At 42.7% G+C, this 25,654-nt stretch overlaps 1 protein-coding gene across 5 annotated transcripts in view; it reads right to left on the minus strand.

Annotated features, from left to right (window-relative positions):
- Positions 1-25,654, minus strand: part of NPAS2 (neuronal PAS domain protein 2) — a 195,786-nt gene that overhangs the window by 93,336 nt on the left and 76,796 nt on the right. The window contains exon 3 of one of the 5 annotated variants that reach the window (XM_081591524.1): positions 6,961-7,012. The exons of the other annotated variants lie outside the window; for them this stretch is intronic. Coding sequence (XP_081447650.1) covers positions 6,961-7,012 — 52 coding nt within the window. The remainder of the gene's footprint in view (positions 1-6,960; positions 7,013-25,654) is intronic. 5 annotated transcript variants of the gene reach the window in all.

Raw genomic sequence — 25,654 nt, forward strand, 5'->3', positions numbered from 1 at the left:
CTAGCATCTTTTAATTCTGTGGCTACAGTCACCATCTTCAGTGATTTGGAGGGTGCTGGTGGCTTGTGACAACTCAGTGGGTTCCCCTTAGAGGGATTCACCTGCCTTGGGGTAGGTACCAATATCCACAGGTGTCAGCATCCACATAGATTTGGGTTCCCCCAAGAGCGCTTGGAAACCTAGGCACACACCACAAATATCCTTTCCCTGGACACCGTGATGGTCATAAACATTCTGCTCATTGCTACCCAATTAGACACGACCTGTCCTTTTTATTCTTAAAGTTTTGGGCTGTTCTGGGTCTTTGTTGCTGTGTGTGGGTTTTCTCTAGTTGTGGCGGGTTGGGGCTACTCTCCAGTCACATGCACAGGCTTTTACTGCCATGGTTTCTCTTGTTTCAGAGTACAGGTTCTAGGCACTCAGGCTTCAGTAGCTGTGGCCTGCGGGCTCAGTACCTGTGGCACACGAGCTTAGTTGCTCCCCGGCATGTGAGATCTTCCCAGGCTAGGGATCAAACCCATGTCCTCTGCACCATACATTGGCTCTTAACCGCTGGACCGCCAGGGAAGTTCCTTGACCTGTCTTGATTTCAACACACCCATTCATACATCACCTTTTGCTGATTTCGTCTCAGTTTGGGATGTTTTCTGATAGCATCTAAGGCAATTCTTCGAAGTTCACGCATGGTCGCTACCCTTACCTAAGGGTCTCTTCCTGTTCCTGACCTTTTCCTCCTTCCTGTCTCTCCTTCGAGTTTTGGGAGGGCCTGAAATCCTCTAGGCGTTTCTACAAAGGCCTCATTTCTAGCCGAGTCACTATCCCCAGGAACGCTCTCTCCCAGTCACAGACTGACTGCAGGGGCAGCAGTAAGATGCCGAGGGGCCTTTGTGCTGGTCCAGGGTAAAACCCATAGTGTTCAAACACATGAGAGAAAACAAAGGAACCCTTTAACTTTCTGAGTGACTGTCTGTGCATTATAAATACATTTTCAGCCTAGATTTGAAGAGTGACATGCAACCTCCTTAGCCAGAAAAAGCTCTATTCCTGTCCTAGTTTGCCCATTATAAATTATTGGTGAGCGGATAACACCCGGCTCATTATAACTCTGTTCTCTTCTTCAATGGGTGTAATGACAATGAACACAGCCTGGCAGAGCTGATGATGAAGGCTTATATCATTAGTGACAGGAACACAAGCTTGTTTCCGTCAGCCTCCGCCTGGGACACACGATGGTGCCCACTGGAAATCGGTCAGTGTCAGTTGGATCCGCAGCTCTGAGCCAAGAAGGAAAAAAAGAGCCTTAAATGACCTTATTTCTGATACAGGAGGCCTGTTCCGGCAGGCCCTGAGACCACCAGGCATAAGGCATCAGGAAAACCGGTTGAAAGACACTTAACCAAGCAGGCTGAGGGTTTGTTTAGTCCTTTGAGGCATAATTTATGTTCAGTGAAACTCATCCATATTATGTGTGTGGTTTGATGAATCTTAGTAATTGCCTGAAAGTGAAAAGTGAAAGTATTAGTCGTGTCTGACTTTGCGACCCCATGGACTGTAGCCCGCTAGGTTCCTGTGCCCATGGAATTTTCCAGACAAGAATATTGGAGTGGGTTGCCATTCCCTTCTCCAGGGGATCTTCCTGACCCAGGGATCGAACCCCAGTCTCCTGCATTGCAGGCAGATTCTTTACCATCTGAGCCACCATAACCACCACAAAAATTCAGCTGCAAAATAGTTCCTCCATCCTAAAAAATTTTCTCCTGCATCTTTGTTGTTGATCTCCCCTGGATCACAGCCCTGGGAAAACCACTGGTCTGCTGTCACTGTAGTTTTGCCTTTTTCTAGGATTTCATATAAATGCAATCAGCACAATGTAGTTGACTTTAGCATAAAGTTTTGGTGATTCATCCATGTTATTGTATATATTAATACTTCATTTCTTTTGACTGCTGATAAGTAGTTCGTTGGGTTGTTTTCAGTTTGGGGGTATTAAGGACAATGCTGGGGGCTTCCCTGGTGGTCCAGTGGTTAAAAATCCACCCATTAATGCAGGGAACATGTGTTCAATCCCTGATGTGGTAAGATCCCAAATGCCTCAGGATAACTAAGCCCATGCACCACAGCTACTGAGCCCAAGTTCTGAAGCCCTGTTCCACAAGAGAAGACCCTGCAATGAGAAGCCTGCACACCACAGTGAAGAGTAGTCCCCACTCATCACAACTAGAGAAAGCCCGCGCATATCAGTGAAGACTGAGCACGGCCATTAATTAAATTAATAATAAAATAATGCTGCTCTGATTGTACAACATGGGAAATATAGCCAATACTTCAAAATAACTATAAGTGGAAAGTAACCTTTAAAAATCATGTAAAAATTAAACAAAAAGAATAATGCTGCTCTGAACATCTATCTCCCTGTCTCTGTGTAGACACAGGCATACATTTCTCTTGGGTACATACCCAGGTGTGAAATTGCTGGGTCCTATGATAAGTGTAGGGCTTCTCTGGTAGCTCAGCTGGTAAGGAATCTGCCTGCAATGCAGGAGACCCTGGTTTGATTCCTGGGTCGGGAAGATTCCCTGAAGAAGGGAACAGCTACCCACTACAGTATTCTTGCTTGGAGAACTCCATGGACAGAGGGACCTAGCAGGCTACAGTCAATGGGGTCGCAAAGAGTCAAACACGACTGAGTGACTTTCACATGCTAAGTGTATGTATAACATTGTAAGACACTACTATACAGTTATACAAAGTGGCTCTCCTATTTCTGCATTTCTACCTACAATGTATGAGAGTTCTATTACTCCACATCCATGCCAGCACTTAGTGTTGCCAATCCTTCTTCACTTTAGCCATGTAGCATTATCTCATTGTGGTTGTTTTTTTAATTTATTTATTTTTAATTGAAGGATAATTGCTTTACAATATTGGTTTGGTTTCTGCCATACATCAACATGAATTAGCCATAGGTATACATATATCCCCTCCCTCTTGAACCTCCCTCCTTCCCAGCCCTCCCCACTCCTCTAGGTTGTTACAGAGTCCTGATTTGAGTTCCCTGAGTCATACAGCAAATTTCCATTGGCTACCTATTTTATACATGGTAGTGTATATGTTTCCATCATACTCCATTTGTCTCACCCTCTCCTTCCTCCCTTCTGTGTCCATAAGTCTGTTCTCTATATCCGTGCATCCATTGCTCATTGTGGTTTTAATTGGCAGTTGTCTGATGATGAGTGATGTTTAACATATTTTCATGTGTTTAATGCTCTTTCATATATCTTCTTTTTGAAGTGTCTGTTCAAATCTTCCACCCATTTTTCAGTTGTGTTGTTTGTCTTCTTTTTATTGAATTTAAGAGAGAGAGAAAGAGAGACAGGGAGGTGGTCTGGGAGAAAGGGAAGGGGTATATGTGTGTGTGTTAAATATACTTTGATACAAGCCTCCACCTTTGATTTTGAATGCAATGCTCAGTGAGCCCCAGTCTTGTCTTACTATCTTTTCTGCTTTTTCCCAGGGGACACTGTTGACATCGCTAACACTGTCTGGGCACTTACTATGTAATAGCACTATTTTAAGTGCTTTACATGTATTAATGCCTTTAATCGTCACAATGATCTGTTATCATTCCCATTTCACAGGTGCAGTTGAGGTACCCAGAGGATGAATAACTGCTGAAGTTCTTGACTAGGGAGTGGTGGAGAAGGTCTGCTCTGGTGCTCATGCTATGGAGCACCTGCACTCTCCCACCGCCTTCTACCATTCCCTCCAAAATTCCTTCACTTTCTCCATGTCTGTAACCACTGGAAGCCCCTGTTCTGTTCTCCATCACTGCATTCTCTTTTTGGGAATGTCGTACAAACGCAATTAGACAGCAGGTAACCTCTTGAGCTGGCTTCTACCCAGTTCATCCAAGTTGCTGCACCTACCAATACCTTCTCCTTCTCACTGCTGAGTAGCTTTCTATTGCATGGGTACATCAGTAACACAGCTGGCTTATCCGTTCACCTGCTTAAGGCAACTTGGATTGCTTCCCATTTTCCTTCATGATAAATACAGCAGCTATGAACATTTCTGTGCAGGTTTTTGTGGGAATGTAAGATGTCAGCTCTCTGTAGTAAGTAACTTGGGAGAAGGATGGCTGGATCACACGGATGTTTAACTTTCTAAGACACCACCAGACTGTTTTCCAGGGCAGCAGCACCATTTTACCTCTTGCAAGTGATGTAGGAGTGATCCGGATGTTCCAACATCCTCAAAGGGAGTTGGTATTGTCGGTACTTTTTATTTTAGGTTGTCAAAGAGATGACTCAGCATAGAGAGTCACTTCCCAGGTGACTCAGCAGTAGAGAATCCTCATTGGGCTTTCTTTTGCATTTTTCTAATGGCTAATGATGTTGAACATCTTTTCATGTACTTTTCCACCATCTGCGTATCCTCTTTGGTGAAGCATCCATTCATGTCTTTCACCATTTTTAAACTGAGTTGTTTGTTTCCTTACTATTGATGTAAGGCAGTGTATTTGTGTATTCTGATACAAGTCCTTTGTTAGATACATGATTTGTCAAAATTTTGCCAGCTTGCCCTTTCGGTCTCTTAATAGTGTCTTCACAGAGCAAAAATTTTTTTAATTTTGATGAAGCCCAAGTTAACCTTTTTTTTTTTTTGGTTTATTTTTATTTTTTAAATGAGTTTATTTATTTTAATTGGAGATTAATTACTTTACAATATTGTGGTGGTTGTTTTATGGATTGTGTTTTGGTGGCAGATCTAAGAACCCTTTGCCTAATGTCAGGCCAAGAAGATTTTCTCCTGTGTTTTCTTCTGAGAGTTTTACACATTTTACATTTAGACTTATGATCCATTTTGAGTTATTTTTATAACATGTAAGGTTGAGGTTAACCTTTGCATGTGCGTGTGTGCCAAGTTGCTTCAGTCGAATCTGACTTCAGTTGAGACTCTGTAGGACCCCATGGACTGTAGCCCGCCAGGTTCCTCTGTCCATGGGATTCTCTAGGCAAGAATACTGGAGTAGGTTGCCATGCTCTCCTCTAGGGGATCTTCCTGACCCAGGGATCGAACCTGCATCTCTTATGTCTCCTGCATTGGCAGGTGATTCTTTACCACTAGTGCCACCTGGGAAGCCCTTTGCTTGCATATGGTTGTTAAATTGTTCCAAGTTCACTTTTTTGAAAAGAGTCTTCTATACTGAATTACCTCTGCACCCTTGAAAAAATCAACTGATCAAGTTTATGAGATTCAATTTCTAGGTTGTCTCTTCTCTGTTTGTCTCAGGGACCTATGGAGCTTTCCTTTCACCAGTGGCACTGTGTGACTTCTGTAGTTTCAGAGTAAGTCTTAAAATTAACAATGTGATTTCTCCAGCTTTAGTCTTTTGCAAAATTATTTTGATAATTCTAGTGCTATGCCTCTCCATTACATTAAAAAAATTAATTTTAGTTTATTTTGGAGTATAGTGGATTAACAATGTTGTGTTAGTTTCAGGTGTACAGCAAAGTGATTCAGTTATACTTACACATATATCTATTCTTTTTTTAAGATTCTTTTCCCATATAGGTTATTACAGAATATTGACTAGGGCTCCATGTAACATATAGTAGGTCCTTATTAGTTATTTGTTTTATATATGTAGTGCATGTGAGCTCAGTTGTGTCCAACTCTTTGCAACTCTATGGACTACAGCCCACCAGGCGCCTCGGTCCATGGGATTCTCCAGGAAAGCATACTGGAGTGGGTTGCCATTTCTTCCTCCAGGAGATCTTCCCAAACCAGCAAGTGAACCCACATTATAAACAGTAGTGTGTATATGTTAATCCCAGCCTCCTAATTTATCCCTTCCCTGCCTTTCTTCTTTAGTAACCGTAACTTTGTTTTCTATGCCTGTAAATCTGTTCCTGTTTTGAAAATAAGTTCATTTGTATCCTTGTTTTAGATTTCACATATAAGGTATACCATGTGATATTTTTTCTCTGTCTGACTTACTTCAATCAGTTTGACAATCTCTAGGTCTGTCTGTGTTGCTGCATGGCATTATTTTATTCTTTTCCCACACTTTTTAAATGAGTATGTAAGAGACCCATAGGAATCAAAAGGTGGGAAAACAGATTCTGAAAGCCTGATGGCAGGGTCTGTAAATAAAACAGACCCTTTTGCAGGAAAGTATATGGGGTCAAGCTGGACAATAGCCACAATAGACTCTTGAGGAAACGTACTTCTGGGTAGTTCTTGGGGGGACAAGGAGGATGACAGATAAATTGGGCAGGTCCTCCTTCCCTGGGCATGAAGGTATCACTCTAGGATGACCAAACATTAAAAAGGTACAGAGAATGGACATGTGGACACGGGGGGGTGGGGTGAGGGGAGAATGGGACAAATTGGGAGATTAGCACTGACCTATATATACTGCCATGTATAAAATATATAGCTAGTGCGAAGCTGCTATATAGCACAGGGAACGCAACTCAGTGTTTTGTGATGACCTAGATGGATGAGATGGTGGACGTAGGGTGGGAGGAAAGTCACAGATAGAGGGGATACATGTATATTTATAGCTGACTCACTCTGTTGTACATCAGAAACCAACACAATATTATAAAGCAATTATATTCCAATAAAAAATTAAAGGTTCATGACAGAGGGGAAAGATATACCCATCTGAATGGAGAGTTCCAAAAACTAGCAAGGAGAGATAAGAAAGCCTTCTTAAGTGAACAATGCAGGGAAATAGAGGAAAACAATAGAATGGGAAAGACTAGAGATCTCTTCAAGAAAATTAGAGATACCAAGGGAACATTTCATGCAAAGATGGGCTCAATAAAGGACAGAAATGGTATGGACCTAACAGAAGCAGAAGATATTAAGAAGAGGTAGCATGAATACACAGAAGAACTATACAAAAAAGATCTTCATGACCCAGATAACCACGGTGGTGTGATCACTCACCTAGAGCCAGATATCCTGGAGTGTGAAGTCAAATGGACCTCAGGAAGCATCACTACAAACAAAGATAATGGAGGTAATGGAATTACAGCTGAGCTATTTCAGATCCTAAAAGATGATGCTGTGAAAGTGCTGCACTCAATATGCCAGCAAATTTGGAAAACTCAGCAGTGGCCACAGAACTGGAGAAGATCAGTTTTCATTCCAATCCCAAAGAAGGGCAATGCCAAAGAATGTTCAAACTACCGCACACCTACACTCATTTCACATGCTAGCAAGGTCATGCTCAAAATTCTTCAAGCTAGTCTTTAACAGTATGTGAACTGAAAATTTCCAGATGTACAAGCTAGATTTAGAAAAGGCAGAAGAATCAGAGATCAAATTGCCAACATCTGTTGGATCATAGAAAAAGCAAGAGAATTAAAAAAAAATCTGCTTCATTGGCTATGCTAAAGCCTCTGATGGTGTGGATCACAACAAACTGTAGAAAATTCTTAAAGAGATGGAAATATCAGACCACCTTACCTGCCTCCTGTGAAAACTGTATGCAGGTCAAGAAGCAAAAGCTGGAACCAGACATGGAACAATGGACTGGTTCAACAATATTGAATGAACTGGTTCAAAATTGGGAAAGGAGTACGTCAAGGCTATATATTGTCACCCTGCTTATTTAACTTCTATGCAGAGTACATCATGCAAAATGCTGAGCTAGATGGATCACAAGATGGAATTAAGATTACTCGGAGAAATATCAATAACCTCAGAGATGCAGATGACACCACCCTAGTGGCAGAAAGCGAAGAGGAAGTAAAGAGCCTCTTGATGAAGGTGAAAAAGGAGAGTGAAAAAGCTAGCTTAAAACTCAACTTCAAACAACTAATATCATGGCATCCAGTTCCTTCAGTTCATGGCAAATAGATGAGGAAAAAATGGAAATGGTAACAGACTTTATTTTCTTGGGCTCCAAAATCACTGCAGATGGTGACTGCAGGAATGAAATGAAAAAATGTTTGCTCCTTGGAAGAAAAGCTATGACAAACCTAGACAGCATATTAAAAAGCAGAGATATCACTTTGCAGATGAAGGTCTGTATAGTCAAAGCTATTGTTTTTCCAGAAGTTATGTATGGATGTGAGAGTTGGACCATAAAGAAGGCTGAGTGTCAAAGAATTGATGTTTTTGAGTCATGGTGCTGGAGAAAACTCTTCAGTGTTCCTTGGACAGCAAGGAAATCAAGCTAGTCACTCCTAAAGGAAATCAACTCCAAATAATCATTGGAAGGACTGATGCTAGAGCTGTAGCTCCAATACCTTGGCCACCTGATGGGAAGAGCTGACTCAATGGAAAAGACCCTGATGCTGGGAAAGATTGAAGGCAGGAGGAGAAGGGGATGACAGAGGATGAGATGGTTGGATGGCATCACCGACTCAATGGACATGAGTTTGAGCAAGCTCCAGGAGTTGGTGATGGACAGGGAAGCCTGGTGTGCTGCAGCCCATGGGGTCACAGAGAGTTGGACACGACTGAGCGACTGAACAACAACAGAGATTTGATTTACGATATTGTATTAGTTTTAGGTGTACAGTAAAGTGAATCAATTATATATATACATATATCCATTCTTTTTCTGATTCTTTTCCCATATAGGTTATCAAAGAATATCAAATAGAGTTGATAGAGTCATCATAAACCAGATAATTCAAAATTCTTTTCAACTTACCCCATGAAAAGATGAGTTCTAATTCCCCTCCCTTGAGAATGTCTGGCCGACCTCAGCAACTTGTGTCTAGTGGGTTGAAGGTGGCAAAAGTAACCCTACCTGACTTCCAAGACCAGGTACTAAGGGGACGCATGGCTCCCTCTTCTCCCCCAGCGTTTTTTTTTTTTTCTTATAATGCTCATCCTCAAACCCAATCACATGTCATGAGAAGGCCACACCTCCACCTCCATGTAGAAAGCCACTGTCCCAGCTGACAGCTAACATCCACACCAACCATGAGCAAGTACATCTTCAGATGGTTCTGTCCATCATCCATCTCTCTCTCTATCTATTTATCTATCTGCCTGTCTACCTATTTATGTAGCTATTCTCAGTCTTAGTTGCAGCACATGCGATCTTTAGTTGCAGCATGGTAACTCTTAGTTGGGGATCTAGTTCCCAGACCAGGGATCGAACCTGGGCTCCCTGCATCGGGTGCACAGAATCTTAGCCACTGGACCATCAGGAAAGTCTCTGACCATCATCTTTGAATGGCTCTAGCTGAGACCACAAGGAACAGGGACAAGCATTTCCTGCCAAGCCCCATCCAGCCTGGATAGCTATAAGCAGTTATGCCTCTGCATTAATCTTGTAAATTCTGGAGATATCCAGATAGTTAATGCTTAAAATACCGGCTCACTGATGCCCAAGTTCCTTCCAGGTGGGAATTCTGGCATTTCTTATCTAGGCTAATTGGTTCCACATTATAGGATAAGACTGAAAAGAGAAACTGAGAAAGAGTTTAGACTAGGTCTCCCAAATCTGAGTGTTATAAACCAAGCAGAAGAAACCTGTCTAAGAAGGTTTCCAGATTAGGTCTTCTACTTCTTTTGTAGCCCTTGAAGCAGAGGGCATGGTTGTGGAAGGAACTCAAATTTCATGTAGAAATGAAATATGCCAAATATGGGCTCACTGTCAGTGTCCAGAGAGGCCACTGTGATGTGCAACGTTCAGAAGTAGCATCAATCTTAAGTGTCCTCTACACGAACAAGAGTCCTGTCCATGCATGTGAACTTCCACGAAGAATAAATTAGAGTCTGATCAGCCACATTAACCAAGATCTTATAAGAGTATGTATTCCTGTCATGTAAACTGGTACAGCCACTGTGGAAAACAGTATAATCTGAAATGAGGCATGCATCCCTATGTTCACAGCATCACTCTTTACAATAGCCAAAACATGGAAACAACCTAAATGTCCATCAACAGACAAATGGATAAAGAAGATGCGGTGTGCATATACATACATACATACATACACACACACAACGAAATACTACTCAGTCATAAAAAATGAAGTAATGTCATTTGGAGCAACATAGATGGGCCTAGAGATCATTATACTAAGTGAAGTAAAGTCATAATGAGAGAGATAAATACCATATATCACTTACATGTGGAATCTAAAATATGACTCAAAGGAACATATCTACAAAACAGAAACAGATTCACAAACATAGAGAACAGACTTGTAGTCACCAAGGGGGAAGTGAGGAAGGGCTTGGGAGTCTGGGGTTAACAGATGCAAACTATTATAAATAGGACGGATAAATAACTAGGTTCTACTCTAGAGCACAGGGAACTCTGCTCAACATCCTGTGATAAACCATAATGGAAAAGAATATGAAAAAAATATATATGTATAACTGAGACACTTTGCTCTACAGCAGAAATTTACACAACATTGTAAATCAACTATGCTTCAATAACATTTGTCAAAAATTGATGGAAATATAGAAAAAATGTGATGGGAAATATGTCAAAATATTAACAGTATCTATGCCTCTAAGTGGTATGATTATAAATCATCTTTGATTATTTCTTTAAACATTCAGTATTTTTCAAGTATTGTTTTGGTATTGTTTATGTATAAGAAAACATACCCCAAATTACTAGGATAAAATGGACACACCTACTGCATAAGACAGTATTAGGCTAAGGGTCTTCCATGGAAAATTATGAAGAATTATTTGGAGAAAGAGGCCAGAGTAGCCAGAGAAGTTTGTTTTGTTGTTACTATTTTTTGTTTGTTTTTTCCAGATAACTTTTTTTCCAATGCAGTGTGACATAAAATGAAACAGATTTTTGTTTGCTCATGTGCTAATTGCAACCGTAGCACCTTTCATGTGTTAAGAAGCTCTGAAACTTTTCAAAAGGGAGAAGCAGTAAATAGTGCAGCTTCAACGTGTTTTCAAAGGTACTTCCTGAGACTAAGGTTTCCTAGAATGAGTTTTGGGAAACTCTGGCATTAAAGCAAGATTCATGTAAGGCCTGGGTTACCTCTCCTCATCTCCATAACCACCAACATCCTTATACACCAAAGCAGCAGGGTTTGGGAGCACTGCCAGGTCCAGGAGCCTTCAGCAATTCTCTTTAAGAACAGAACATCAAAGGACTTTTCCAGTGGTTCAGTGGTTAAAACTCTGCCTTCCAATGCAGGGGGTGTGGGTTCGATCCCTGGTTGGGGAAGTAAGGTCCCATATGCTGTGGGGTGTTGCCAAACATTTTTTTTTTTTTAAAGTGGAAACAGTGACATTGTATTTTCTGAGATGGTTGGATGACATCACCGACTCAATGGACATGAGTTTGAGCAAACTGTGGGCGATAGTGAAGGACAGGGAAGCCTGGTGTGCTGCAGTTCATGGGGTTGCAAAGAGTAGGGCACAACAATGAAAAAGAGAGAGAATGTAATCTGTCGCGGCAGAGAAGTCACCCCACAGCGATCAAGAGGGGTCAGGCTGGTGTCACCCGCATCTTAGAGAAACCTCTGCACTCCGTCTGCTTCCTACTGTGCAGCCCTGCTGATGCACTAGGGGCATGACTGGGCTCCACTGAGTCTGTTCTTACCTCTCGAGATGTATCAGGGACATCTTGACTCTTAACCAGAGTTATCAGGAAATGCTGGGGCTTAAAGGGGAAGCTGGCTTCATTTCCTAGTGATTCTGACTTAACGGTTCCCTGAGGGGAGGATTTCACGGGAGCACAATCCTTAGGTACTTGTCACCGAAACTCTAACAGGAATGTTGATCTGAAAAAAGGGCTGCATTTTCAAGATAGTGAACTTCTGAGCATGCTTTTCAATTTAAAATAGATTGAGGGGACTTCCCCGGTGGTCCAGTCGATAGGAATCTGCCTGCCAAGGCAGGGGACGTGGATTCAATCACTGTTCCCGGAAGATTCCTCATGTTGTGAAGCAACGAAGCCTGGGTATACCTCAGCTACTGAAGCCCGCACTCCAGAGCCTGCGCCCCACAGTGAGAGAAGGCACCACAGTGAGAAGCCCAAACACCATAACTAAGACCGAGTGCAACCAAAAATAAAAATTAAAAAAAAATAGATTGGGTGTGTGGGGCTGCAATGTGCACACCGCTATATTTAAAATAGATAACCATTATGTTTACCAGGGGAAAAGCTGGGGAGTGGTAAATTGGGAGATTGGGATTGACATATATACACTACTATATATAAAGTAGATAATTAATAAGAACCTACTGTATAGCACAGGGAAGTCTACTCAAAACTCTGTAATGACCTGCATGGAAAAAGAATCTAAAAAAGAGTGGATATATGTATATGTATAACTGATTCACTTTACTGTACAGTAGAAACTAACACAATATTGTAAATCAACTATACTTCAATAAAGATTCATTAAAAAAAGAGATAACCAACAAGGACTTATTTTTTTAGCACAGGAAACTCTGCTAAATATTCTGTAATAACCTAAATGGGAAAAGAACTTGAAAAAGAATAGGTATACACATATATAATCACTTCACTATACTAGTCATTAGCAAACACTCTCTTCCAACAACATAAGAGATGACTCTACACATGGATATCACCAGATGGCCAATGCCGAAATCAGATTGATTATATTCTTTGTAGCTAAAGATGGAAAAGCTCTAGAGAGTCAGCAAAAACAAGACCTGAAGCTGACCATGTTTCATATCATGAGCTCCTTATTGTAAAATTCAGGCTCAAATTAAAGAAAGTAGGGAAAACCACTAGAACATTTAGGTATGACCTAAATCAAATCCCTTATGATTATACAGTGGAGGTAACAACTATGGATCACCTCATCTAATCCCTTCAAGGGATTAGGTCTGGTAGGCAGAGTGCCTGAAGAACTACGGACGGAAGTTCATAACACTGCTGAGGAGGTGGTGACTGAAACCATCCCAAAGTAAAAGCAATGCAACAAGGCAAAGTGGTTGTCTGGGGAGGCCTTACAAATGGCTGAGAAAAGAAGAAAAGCAAAAGGCAAAGGAGAAAAGGAAACATACACCCATCTGAATGCAGAGTTCCAAAGAACAGCAAGGAGAGATAAGAAAGCTTTCTTAAGTGAACAATGCAAAGAAACAGAGAAAACAATAGAATGGGAAAGACTAGAACTCAAGAAAATTAGGGATACCAAGAGAAAATTTCATGCAAAGATGGGCACAATAAAGGACAGAAATGGCAAGGACGTAACAGAAGCAGAGGAGATTAAGAAGAGGTGGCAAGGATACACAGAAGGACTATACGAAAAAAAAAAAAGGTCTTAAATGATCCAGATAACCACAATGGTGTGCTTACTCACCTAGAGCCAGATATCCTGGAGTGTGAAGTCAAGTGGGCTTTAGGAAACATTACAATGAACAAAGCTAGTGGAGGTGATGGAATTTCAGCTGAGCTATTTCAAATCCTAAAAGATGATGCTGTGAAAGTGCTGCACTCAATATGCCAGCAAATTTGGAATACACCTGAAACTAACACAACATTTTTAATCAACTGTTTTTTGTTATGTTTAGTCACTAAGTTGTGTCTGACTCTTTTGCTCCAACATAACATAAAAACTTAAAAAAAAAATTTATTAAAATGATTGGAAGGGAGTTTAGGAAACTGCCCTTTGCCTCCAATGCCCCCAGAAAGGTTCTGGGTCTCTCTGAGCTGGGACAGTCCCAAGTTTCTAGGTCTACTACGAACACATTTCTCCTTCTGACAAGTTTTCTTGGCCAACCAAGGGACCCCACTAGGGTGAAAGCCAAGAGCCCCAAATGGAGGGAGGCACCTCTCCAGTCTCTGTTTACTGGACCACAATAAGAATTAGCATTCTGCCCGCAAGCACACTGCTACCCTCCCCTTTGTTTTGAACACAGAGTCACTCATCTGGAAACTCCAGGCTAATAGAAATGAATTGTGTGTCCTGATGCTGCTACGTTCTTACAATGCCTGCTGCTGCCTTCATCACCAAATAAAACAGACAGAAAGGAAGGCTCACATTTTTTTTTACTGCCATTTTTCCCTGTGTGTGGGCTTACGATGATGTACAGAACACACAGTCAAGGGGCTATGAAAGGAAAGCAAGATGGATGGGCTCCAGTTGGGAATGGCAGTGTGCATTGCCTGGGGCCAGGCTTTTTCACTCCGCACCAAGCCTGCACACAGAGGCACTAGCAAGTGTGAACAGAGCAGAATATCTGAGTTCACTACAACCCTCATGGTGATGGCCTGCCCTTCCTTTTAGATGTACAGAATTTACATCCAGAGAAATGAAACAACAAGGTCAGTCTTTCCTAGTAACCAAGTTATCTCTCCATGAACGGGCACTTGGCTGAGAAAGCAGAGCTCACAATTTCTGATCATCATCCCAGCTCTGCCCAACACGGACCTCTTGGGGATGTTTTCTTTCTCCCCCGTGCATGTTTTTCAAGGATGCTCCCAACCTGCTGGAAAGCTCGTAGAGGGCAGGGTCAGGCTCTGTACCCCTTTCTGTACCCTCCACTTGCTCAGGAACTTAGCCAATCATGACTCGAGGGTGACGGAATGGCTACTGCCATTGGTCCATATCAACCAACGCCCCCAGGGGGGACAGAAAGGAACAATCAGCTTCCCAAGACTGAAGCTTTTCCTTCTGAGAAGCGTGCTACTGCAAAACTGCACGGAAAGGCCTCTAATTTATTGTTTTTAACTCCTCTCTCTTGCCTGCACCATTTCATTGGTGTTGAGAGTAAGGATTAGAGTCAAAGAATAATAAAATGGTCTAGCCTGTGTTTCAGAACCAGCACTCACTCTGTAGTGAGAACCAGCTACTCTCGCCTGACACTCAATCCTTATTAACAAAAGGCCACAGGAAGAATGAAATAATGTCCCTTGCAGCACCATGGTTGGACCTAGAAGTTATGATACTAAGTGAAGTAAGCCAGAGAACAACAAATATCATACGATATCCCTTACATGTGAAATCTCAAAACATGAGACAAATGGACTTATTTACAAAACAGAAACAGACTCTTAGAAAACAAACTTACAGTTACCAAAGTGGAAAGGGAGAGAGGGATAAAGGAGGACTTGGGGATTAATATATATACATACTATATATAAAATAGATAAACAACAAGGACCTACTGCATAGCACAGAGAACTATACTTAATATCTTACAATAACTTATAAGTCAAAAGCACCTGAAAAAGACAGATTTATAACTGAAAAAGACAGATATATATAACTGAATCACTTAGCTGTATACCTGCAACAAACACAACATTGTAAATCAACTATACTTCAATTAAAAAAAAAAAAAAAAGACTAACATGGTTAGCAGACATTTGATCTGTTGAAAATGTCCAGGGAGACGTCTGGTCATGCCAGAAGGTCCTTGATGTTTTAGTCCTGTCCAAAACCATTTGGCATGGACTAAACATGTTCATCGATATTTTAGATAGAACCAAGCATCTTTTTTTTTTTAATTGGAGGAAAACTGCTTTACAACGTTGTGATGGTTTCTGCTGTACAACAATGCATATCAGCCATAATTATACATATATTCCCTCCCTCCCCTCATCCCACCCATCAAGGTCATCACAGAGAACCAGGCTGGTCTCCCTGTGTGATATAGCAACTTCTCACCAGCTATCTATTTAACACATGGTAGTATATATATATATCAATGCGACTTTCTCCATTTGTCCCACTCTCTCCTTCCCTCATTGTGTCCACAAGTTTCCTCTCTGTATTTGCGTCTCCAATCCTTCCCTGCAAATAGGTTCATCAATATCATTTTTATAGATTCCACCAGTTCAGTTCAGTCACTCAGTCTTGTCCGACTCTTTGCGACCCCATGGACTGCAGCACACCAGGCCTCCCTGTCCATCACCAACTCCCGGAGCTTACTCAAACTCATGTCCATTGAGTCGGTGATGCCATCCAACCATCTCATCCTCTGTCATTCCCTTCTCCTCCTGCCTTCAGTCTTTCCCAGCATCAAGGTCTTTTCAAATGAATTAGTTCTTCACATCAGGTGGCCAAAGTATTGGAGTTTCAGCTTCAACATCAGTCCTTCCAATGAATATTCAGGACGGATTTCCTTTAGGATGGACTGGTTGGATCTCCTTGCAGTTCAAGGGACTCTCAAGAGTCTTTTCCAACACCACAGTTCAAAAGCATCAATTCTTTGGTGCTCAGCTTTCTTTTTAGTCCAACTCTCACATTCATATATGACTACTGGAAAAACCATAGCCTTGACTAGACGGACCTTTATTGGCAAAGTAATGTCTCTGCTTTTTAATATGTTGTCTAGGTTGGTCATAACTTTTCTTCCAAGGAGTGAGTGTCTTTGAATTTCATGGCTGCAGTCACCATCTGCAGTGATTTTGGAGCCCAAAAAATAAAGTCAGCCACTGTTTCCCCATCTATTTGCCAAGAAGTGATGGGACCAAATGCCACGATCTTAGTTTTCTGAATGTTGAGCTTTAAGCCAACTTTTTCACTCTCCTCTTTCATTTTCATTGAGAGGATTTTTAGTTCTTCTTCACTTTCTGCCATAAGGTGGTGTCATCTGCATATCTGAGGTTATTGATATTTCTTCCAGCAATCTTGATTCCAGCTTGTGTTTCTTCCAGCCCAGCAGTTCGCATGATGTACTCTGCATAAGGAAAAGGTGATGTACTCCTTCTCCTATTTGGAACCAGTCTGTTGTTCCATGCCCAGTTCTAACTGTTGCTTCCTGACCTGCATTCAGATTTCTCAAGAGGCAGATCAGGTGGTCCAGTATTCCCATCTCTTCCAGAATTTTCCACAGTTTATTGTGATCCACACAGTCAAAGGCTTTGGCATAGTCAATAAAGCAGAAATAGATGTTTTTCTGGAACTCTCTTGCTTTTTCGATGATCCATGGGATATTGGCAATTTGATCTCTGGTTCCTCTGCCTTTTCTAAAACCAGCTTGAACATCTGGAAGTTCATGGTTCACATACTGTTGGAGCCTGGCTTGGAAAATTTTGAGCATTACTTTGCTAGTGTGTGAGATGAGTGCAATTGTGCGGTAGTTTGAGCATTCTTTGGCATTGCCTTTCTTTGGGATTGGAATGAAAACTGACCTTTGCTAGTCCCATGGCCACTGTTGAGTTTTCCAAATTTGCTGGCATATTGAGTGCAGCACTTTCACAGCATCATCTTTTAGGATTTGAAATAGTTCAACTGGAATGCCATGACGTCTACTAGCTTTGTTCGTAGTGATGGTTCCTAGGGCCCACTTGACTTCACATTCCAGGATGTCTGGCTCTAGATGAGTGATCACACCATCATGATTATCTGCGTCATGAAGATCTTTTTTGTATAGCTCTTCTGTGTATTCTTGCCACCTCTTCTTGGTATCTTCTGCTTCTGTTAGGTCCATATCATTTCTGTCCTTTATTGAGCCCATTTTGCATGAAATGTTCCCTTGGTATCTCTAATTTTCTTGAAGAGATCTCTAGTCTTTCCTATTCTATTGTTTTCTTCTATTTCTTTGCAATGATCACTGAGGAAGGCTTTCTTATCTCTCCTTGCTATTCTTTGGAACTCTGTACTCAAATGGGTATATCTTTCCTTTCCTCCTTTGCTTTTCGTTTCTCTTCTTTTCACAGCTATTTGTAAGACCTCCTCAGACAGCCAGTTTGCCTTTTTGCATTCCATTTTCTTGGGGATGGTCTTGATCCCTGTCTCCTGTACAATGTCACGAACCTCCATCCATAGTTCATCAGGCACTCTATCAGATCTAGTCCCTTAAATCTGTTTGTCACTTCCACTGTATAATCATAAGGGATTTGATTTAGGTCGTACCTGAATGGTCCAGTGGTTTTCCCTACTTTCTTCAATTTAAGTCTGAATTTGGCAATAAGGAGTTCATGATCTGAGCCATAGTCAGATCCCGTCTTGTTTTTGCTGACTGTATAGAGCTTCTCCATCTTTGGCTGCAAAGAATACAATCAGTCTGATTTCAGTGTTGACTATCTGGTGATGTCCCTATGTAGAGTCTTCTCTTGTACTGTTGGAAGAGGGTGTTTGCTATGACCAGTGTGTTCTCTTGGCAAAACTCTATTAGCCTTTGCCCTGCTTCATCCTGTACTCCAAGGCCAAATTTGCCTGTTACTCCAGGTGTTTCTTGACTTCCTACTTTTGCATTCCAGTCCTCTATAATGAAAAGGACATCTTTTTGGGGTGTTAGTTCTAGAAGGTCTTGTAGGTCTTCATAGAACCTTAGATATGTGTTAATATACTATATTTGTTTTTCTCTGACTTACTTCACTCTGTATAACAGGCTCTAGGTTCATCCACCTCACTAGAACTGACTCAAACCTGTTCTTTTTTATGGCTGAGTAATATTCCATTGTGTATATGTACCACATCTTCTTTATCCATTAATCTGTCGATGGACAATCTAAGTTGCTTTCATGTCCTAGCTATTGTAAATAGTGCTACTATGAAAACTGTGGTACATGTGTATTTTTTAATTATGACTTCCTCAGGGTATATGCCCAGTAGTGAGATTGCTGGGTCATATGGTAGTTTTATTCCTAGTTTTTTAAGGAATCTCCATACTATTCTTCACAGTGGCTGTATCAATTTACATCCCCATCAACAGGACGAGAGGGTTCCCTTTTCTCCACATCCTCTCTAGCATCTATTGTTTGTAGTTTTTTTGAATTTTTATTGTTTGTAGATTTTTTAATGATGGCCATTCTGACTGGTGTGAGGTGATCCCTCATTGTAGTTCTGATTTGCATTTCTCTAATAATTAGCGATGTTGAGCATCTTTTCCTATGTTTATTGGCCATCCGAGGACCAAGCATCTTACAGACCAAGCAACTCTTGAGCATTCTGGACAGGACCAAATTTCCTGCAAGGGGCAGCACAATTCTAACCTCACCACCCCCCACCCTTCCTCCATAAGGATGCATGAGGTTATGGAACTGGGCCTTCACTGATAGGCAATAATGTAATTTTAATTAACACCAATGAATTGGCCATTTAATATTGGCTTAAAGGAAGAGGCTCACAGGAAAGCCTTTCTTCTCAGCATTCAGTTCTATCAAGAAATGGAGTGAGGACCTCCGTGGTGGCCCAGTGGTTGGGAGTCCACCTGCCAGTGCAGGGGACGTTGGTTCGCTCCCTTCTCCAGGAAGATCCCACATGCTGCAGGGCCACTGGGCCTGTGCACCTCCACTATGAACCTGCGCTCTACAGCCCCTGCTCCACAACGAGAGAAGCCTCTGCCATGAGGAGACTGTGCACCACAATCAGAGTCGCCCCCACTTGCCACAACTAGAGAAAGCCTGTGTACAGCAACAAAGACCCAGCACAGGCATAAATAAACAAATAAAAGAAAAAGGAAATGCATGAGCTGTATTTTATGATACTGCCAAGTTATAGAAACTTGTTTTCTTTGCAGAGTGGTGATTCCTACCAGCTCTTCCTGTCCCTACCCCTCGAGCACGTTGGCGAGTCATGTCATAGGGAGCTGCTAGGAGTCCAGACTTTAGAAACTAATGCCTAAATGTGAATCCCCGCCTGCCCCTGTCTGCCCGCTCAGTCTTGGGTTTCTCCAATGTAACGTGTGTGTTAGTCACTCAGTCGTGTCTGACTGTTGGTGATTCTATGGACTGTAGCCCACCAGGCTCCTCTGTCCATGGGATTCTCCAGGCAAGAATACTGGAGTGGGTAGCCATTCCCTTCTCCAGGGGATCTTCCCAACCCAGGGACAGAGCCCAGGTCTCCTGCACTGCAGGCTGATTCTTCACCATCTGAGCCACCATGGAGCTAAAAATAACCTGTCAAGGTTTAGAGTTAATTAAGTAAAATGCTGCAGACCCCCAGCGTGTGTCCCGTAAGTGTCAACTTTTCTTATCTGCACTGTGTACCCTGCACTGTGCTAGGGGCTTCCACTGAGCTCCATTTATTAACAGTTCCTCCAAAAACCCTAGGAAGAGGGAATGGCTATTGTTGTTCAGTCGCTAAGTCGTGTTCAACTCTGTGCAACCCCATGGACTGCAGCACAACAGGCTTTCCTATCCTTCACTATCTTCAGGAGTTTGCTCAAATTCACGTCCATTGAGTTGGTGATGCCATCCAACCATCTCATCCTCTGCTGCCCCCTTCTCCTTTTGCCTTCAGTCTTTCCCAGTATCAGGGTCTTTTTCCATGAGTCAGCTCTTCAAGTCAGGTGGCCAAAGTATTGGAGCTTCAGTATCAGTCCTACCAATGAATATTCAGAGTTGATTTCCTTTAGGATTGACTGAGTTATCTCCTTGCAGTCCAAGGGACTCTCAAGAGTCTTCTCCGGGGTATTCTTTCTGCCCCCTTCTGATGCCTATGCCAGAAGCTTTCTCTATCCCTTTAATACTTTAATAAACTCTATGGCACAAAAGCTCTGAGAGATCAAGCCTCGTCTCTAGCCCCGGATTGACTTCCTCTCCTCCGGAGGCCAAGAATCCCGGTCGTCTTTTCGTGATTCAGCAAACAACCTTTCATCTTGGGGGCTCATCCAGGATTCTTCAGGACAAGATGGGAGCTAACAATTCCAGCCTCACTCCTTTGAACTGTATCCTGAAAAACTGGGATAGATTTGGTCCTCGGGCTTAAAGAAGACACACCTGGTCTTCCTATGTGATACTGCATGGCCGCGGTACCCATTGGAGGATGGCAAACGGTAGCCAGTTGGAGGATCTCTTAAGTATAATACTGTTTTACAATTAGACCGGTTCTGTAGAAAACAAGGGAAATGGGTAGAAGTAGCATATGTGTTGCCCTTTTTCTCTCTGCGAAATATGCCTGACTTGTGTCCTAAGGGTATAGATTTGGGTGTGACACCTTCAGCTCCCTCCTGTCCTCCTACTTTGCCCCCATACCCGGGGCTCCCAACTGAACAAACTGAAAGCCAGAGAAACCCCTCAAGAAGGGCTGCCTTGGTCTCAGTGGAAACCCAAACTGAGATTCAAACTGCCCATGTAAAGGTCCAAACACCTCCTGTCTCAGTACGACCTCAGACTACTCTGGTTTCAGTAGAAACTCAGACCATCAAAGTAAGAGATGGAATGGAGAACAGGAGACAAGGACATAAGGTAACGCCAGTTTCTCCGTTGTATCCCTGGGATCATATCCGCAGAGCAGCCAGAGAGACCGAGGAACAGCCGCACAAGCTGTTGTCTCTTCATGAAGCACCCACCAGGAGAAATAATCAGTCTATGAGAGTTAATAAGCCTTTTTCTTACCAAGAAATACAAAGAATTAAGGAGTATCTGGGAGACTATTTAGAGGGCCCAGAAAAATATATTACAGCTTTTAAAGGTGTTACTCTGCTTTATGACCTTACTTGGAAGGATGTGATGTATATCTTGGGACAAACGCTAACTCATAGAGTCGAGTTTTGGGGAAAGCGGTTGCTCACGGAGATGAATGGCTTGGTAATGAATCAGTAGGGAAGAGGGAGGACGATATAGCCGCCCTCCCCACTGGGAATCAGGCGGTCCCAACTATAGAACCAGATTGGGACTATAACACAGCTAAAGGAAGATGGGACCAGAGTCATTTTGTCAGATGCATTCTTGAAGGACTCAGGCAGGCGCATGCTAAGCCTTTAAACTATGGCAAATTGGCAAGCATAGAACAGGAGGAGAAGGAAGCTCCGGTTAAGTTCCTAGATAGACTTGAGAGAAGGCCTTCGCAGATTCACTGAGATTAATCCTGAAAGTGAGGAGGGAAAAGTGATCTTAAAAGATAGATTTCTCACTCAGTCGGCTCCAGATATCCACGATAAGCTATTAAAATGGGCATATGGACCTAACCAGTCTTTAGATAATCTGTTACAACTGGCTCAGACAGTTTATTATGGTAGGGAATATGAAGAAAAGAAAGAAAGGCAGAAAAAGACAAAGGAATAGGGGGAAGCCCTCGCAATGGCTGTAAGAACCGTTCTTAAACAGCCTGAGAAAAATGCCCAGAGGGACCCAGGTGAAAAGGGATGGGCTTGCTATTACTGTGGAAAGGAGGGGCACCTCAAGCGGGATTGTCCTCAGGCATCTAAGCCGCCCCCGGCTCCATGTCTGGTCTGCAAAGACCACACTGGAAGAGAGACTGCCCCCAGAGGCGTAGGTTTCACGGGTCAGACTCTCAAGACAATCAGGACTGAAGGTGCACGGGGGTCCCTACACAAGCTCCCGTCCTAATTACACCTGAGGAACCCCGGGTACTAATAGCTGTGGGAGGCCAATCCGTCGATTTCCTTTTAAATATGGGGGCGACTTATTCAGTGCTTACTGAAGCCCCTGGTCCACTTTCTTCCCGACCCGCTTCCGTAATGGGACTGTCTGGACGAGCCAAAAGATGGGCCTGATAATCTATGTGAGCCTACTTCTGCTAACGCCAAAGATCCTGAGTCTGCTGTTTGATCCTCAAGACAATGCCTTCCTGTCCTGGGCTCACGCCTATGCAGCATTTCATAATCGGTCTAACTGCTGGGTCTGTGGAGCACTCACTCCCCTCTTCATCAGTGGAAGGCTTCCCGTGGTGGACATCTCCAATTCAAGGAAAAGATTTTCTCCAAGTCTGCGAATACCTTCAACAACAATTATATGTAATGCCTCTTCTTCAACTGATGATATCTAACAACCTTAAGATGGACTGATGTAACTATGGACATCATGTGACTTTTCATTTTGATTTTAACTTGGTTAAATGACAAAAAAAAAAAAAAAAAAAGAGTCTTCTCCAACACCACAGCTCGAAAGCATCAATTCTTCAGCACTCAGCCCTTCTTATGGTCCAACTCTCACAACCATACATGACTACTGAAAAAACCTTTGCTTTGACTATACTGCCATTTACACCCCCATTTTACAGAATAGGAAATTGAGGCTAAGAGAGGTTTAGTATAATAGCTCATCTAAAGGTGGAAAGTAAAAGTGGTAAGAATCAAAGCTGGGGTTGTCTGATTCTAAGCATGTGTACTTCCTGCCACACTACACTAGTTCCTGGATGAAACACACATGCACACCCCCACCCCACCCCCCACAAAACTGTGTCACATCAGAATTAAAAAGACGTGTTTAAGACTGGAACACAAAATGGTAAACTGTGTCTCATTATCCAGGGATCCAAATGTCTCTCAACCAAACTGTTTCTTTTTTGAGTACAAGGACCATGTTTTTCCATCTTCCACTAAAGAAAATAGCACATCATTCTGTATACACAATAGGGCATGCAATTAATCCTTACTGGATTTACATGGAAATTTAAAGAAGAAAGTGGATCTGTGTCCTGGTTTAGAATACTCAATCAAACAATCCAAATAAACCATGAATTCCCCAAAGCTTTGAAAACCTTGCCAAGTATAGCTCATGTTTTCTGGAGACAATGAGAGTTCTGATCTGAAGCACAACATTTCTACTAATCTCATCAAAAATATCAGGAGTGCAAACAATTCCTATCAGACCTCCAGGTGGGATTAGGGAAGGGCTTCCCATGTTGAAGCTAAAAATCCCTACAGCTAGAGGCTTTGGAAGTGACACAGTTTTAGGATTGTGTTTATTTTGTCCTCCCCCTCCCCGCCCCCAGGTGTTATGAAGAATACTGCATTATTGCTGCTATTCTGGCAAAGAGAACGGGGTAGTCCCAAACAGTCTCAACCCATTTCCCAATCTGAGGATGAGAGCGGGGTGAGGACCAGCAGCTTTGCTTCCCAGTGTCTGTGCTGGGAGGTTTCTGAATAGGCAATTTAGGGGAGTGGGTGCCCATGGCTCAAAGCAAATGGGGATGGGAATAAATGGAAACTGCATACGATTGGATTTATTTCTACGAGTTTTTAGCCACAATTTTATTGAAATGTCTCTGATTACATCAGATGATCTCTGAGGATGGCAGACCTTAAATATGCATTATATATTTTTTGCAAACTTTTTATTGTCTTGGGATATATCCAATTAACAATGTTGTGACAGTTTCAGGAGAACAGCGAAGGGACTCAGTCATACAAACACATGTGCAATTCAGTTGCTCAGTTGTGTCCAACTCTCTGTGACCCCATGCACTGCAGCACACCAGGCTTCCCTGTCCATCACCAACTCCCAGAGCTTGCTTAAACTCATATCCATCAAGTCAGTGATGCCATCCTGCATTCATACCTCTTCTGGATTGTGAGGTAAGCCACGTAGTAGAGAGACAGGGCTGAAACTGGGGGCCCAGGGGAGACATGAAAGATGATGATGGTGGGACTTTCCTGGTGGTCCAGTGGCTAAGACTTTGTGCTCCCAATGTAGGCAGCCCAGGTTCAATCCCTAGTTGGGGAACTAGATCCCACATGCCGTAACTAAGAGTTCGCATGCCACAACTAAAGATCCTGAGAGCCGCAACTAAGATCTATGGCAGCCAAAAAAAAAAATTAAAAAAAAAATAATGATGGCAAAAGCCAAAATCCTGTGAACTCAAAGTCACATTAGGACACAGACTGGACCTGCCAGAGAGAATGAATTTGTTATCATGTGATGAGATATGTGTGTGGTCTGGGGAGTAAGAACAGAGTCTGGCGTTTAGGAAGGCTGTATTTAACTTCTGCTACTTATTACAGCTTTAGGGTACCTGAAAAGTTGCTTAACCTTATCGGGCCTTAGTTTCTTCTGTAAAATTGTAACAACAGGGATACACACCTCAAAGGAATGTGGAGGAGGTGATACGAGATAATGCATAGAAACGTTCTTACCCTAGTGCTGAGCACCGGGAAGGAACAGGGCATACAGGACACACCCAGGCCAGCACTGCTGACCTCGTCATTATCGCTGATGGGAACAGCTTGTAAATGTGTTATTGTAAAATGTTCTTCACCTTCACCTACAGGTGAGGCTTCCCAGGTGGCGCTAGTGGTAAAGAACTCACCTAACAATGCAGGAGACATGAGATGCGGGTTTGATCCCTGGTCAGGAAGATCCCCTGGAGGAAGGCATGGCAACCCACTCCAGTGTTCTTGCCTGGAGAATCCCCATGGACAGAGGAGCCTGGTGGGCTACAGTCCATAGGGTTGCAAAGAGTCGGACATGATTGAAGCAAGTTAGCACACACAGCAAGTAATACTTCGGAAAAAAAAAAAGAAGAAGAGCTTCTTGGTGTATTTTGTGGCTGACCCTAAAATAACACGAGAGGAGGGCAGGACAGAAATGATGACCCACGTGTTGCATCTGAGAGAGTGGAAGCTTATCAGGTGAAGGGGTTTGCTGGAATCCAGCAGGCGGGGCAGGGTCAGCCAGGCATGTGGCTCTGGTCTCTGTTCTCTGTTCACAGCATCCTGGGAGTCCACCAAGAGGCAAGATGCCCCAGAGTGGAGAGCTGGAAGCCTGCCCATGAGACAGGGTGCCAGGACTCTGCTCTAGTCTGGTCTATTCATTTACATGTTGTTTGGGACCCGTATGGATTTTATAACCCTTGTAGGTGGTGGCCTAACAGAGCCGTGGTGCCCAGTGCCAAGTAAAGGGCCTGTTAGACGAATCCGAGGGGTTCCTTAGGTTTAAATGGAGTTCCAATGTTTAAACTGCTATTACACACAGAGAGAACAAACAGATGGATAAGGGAAGAAGGCAGGGTGGGATGAATTGGGAGATTGGGATTGGCATACAGACACTATTGATACTATGTACAAAATGGGTACCTAA

This window comes from Giraffa tippelskirchi, chromosome 4 (genome assembly GCF_054371585.1).
Source record: "Giraffa tippelskirchi isolate mGirTip1 chromosome 4, T2T-mGirTip1v1.2.pri, whole genome shotgun sequence".
NCBI lineage: Eukaryota > Metazoa > Chordata > Mammalia > Artiodactyla > Giraffidae > Giraffa > Giraffa tippelskirchi.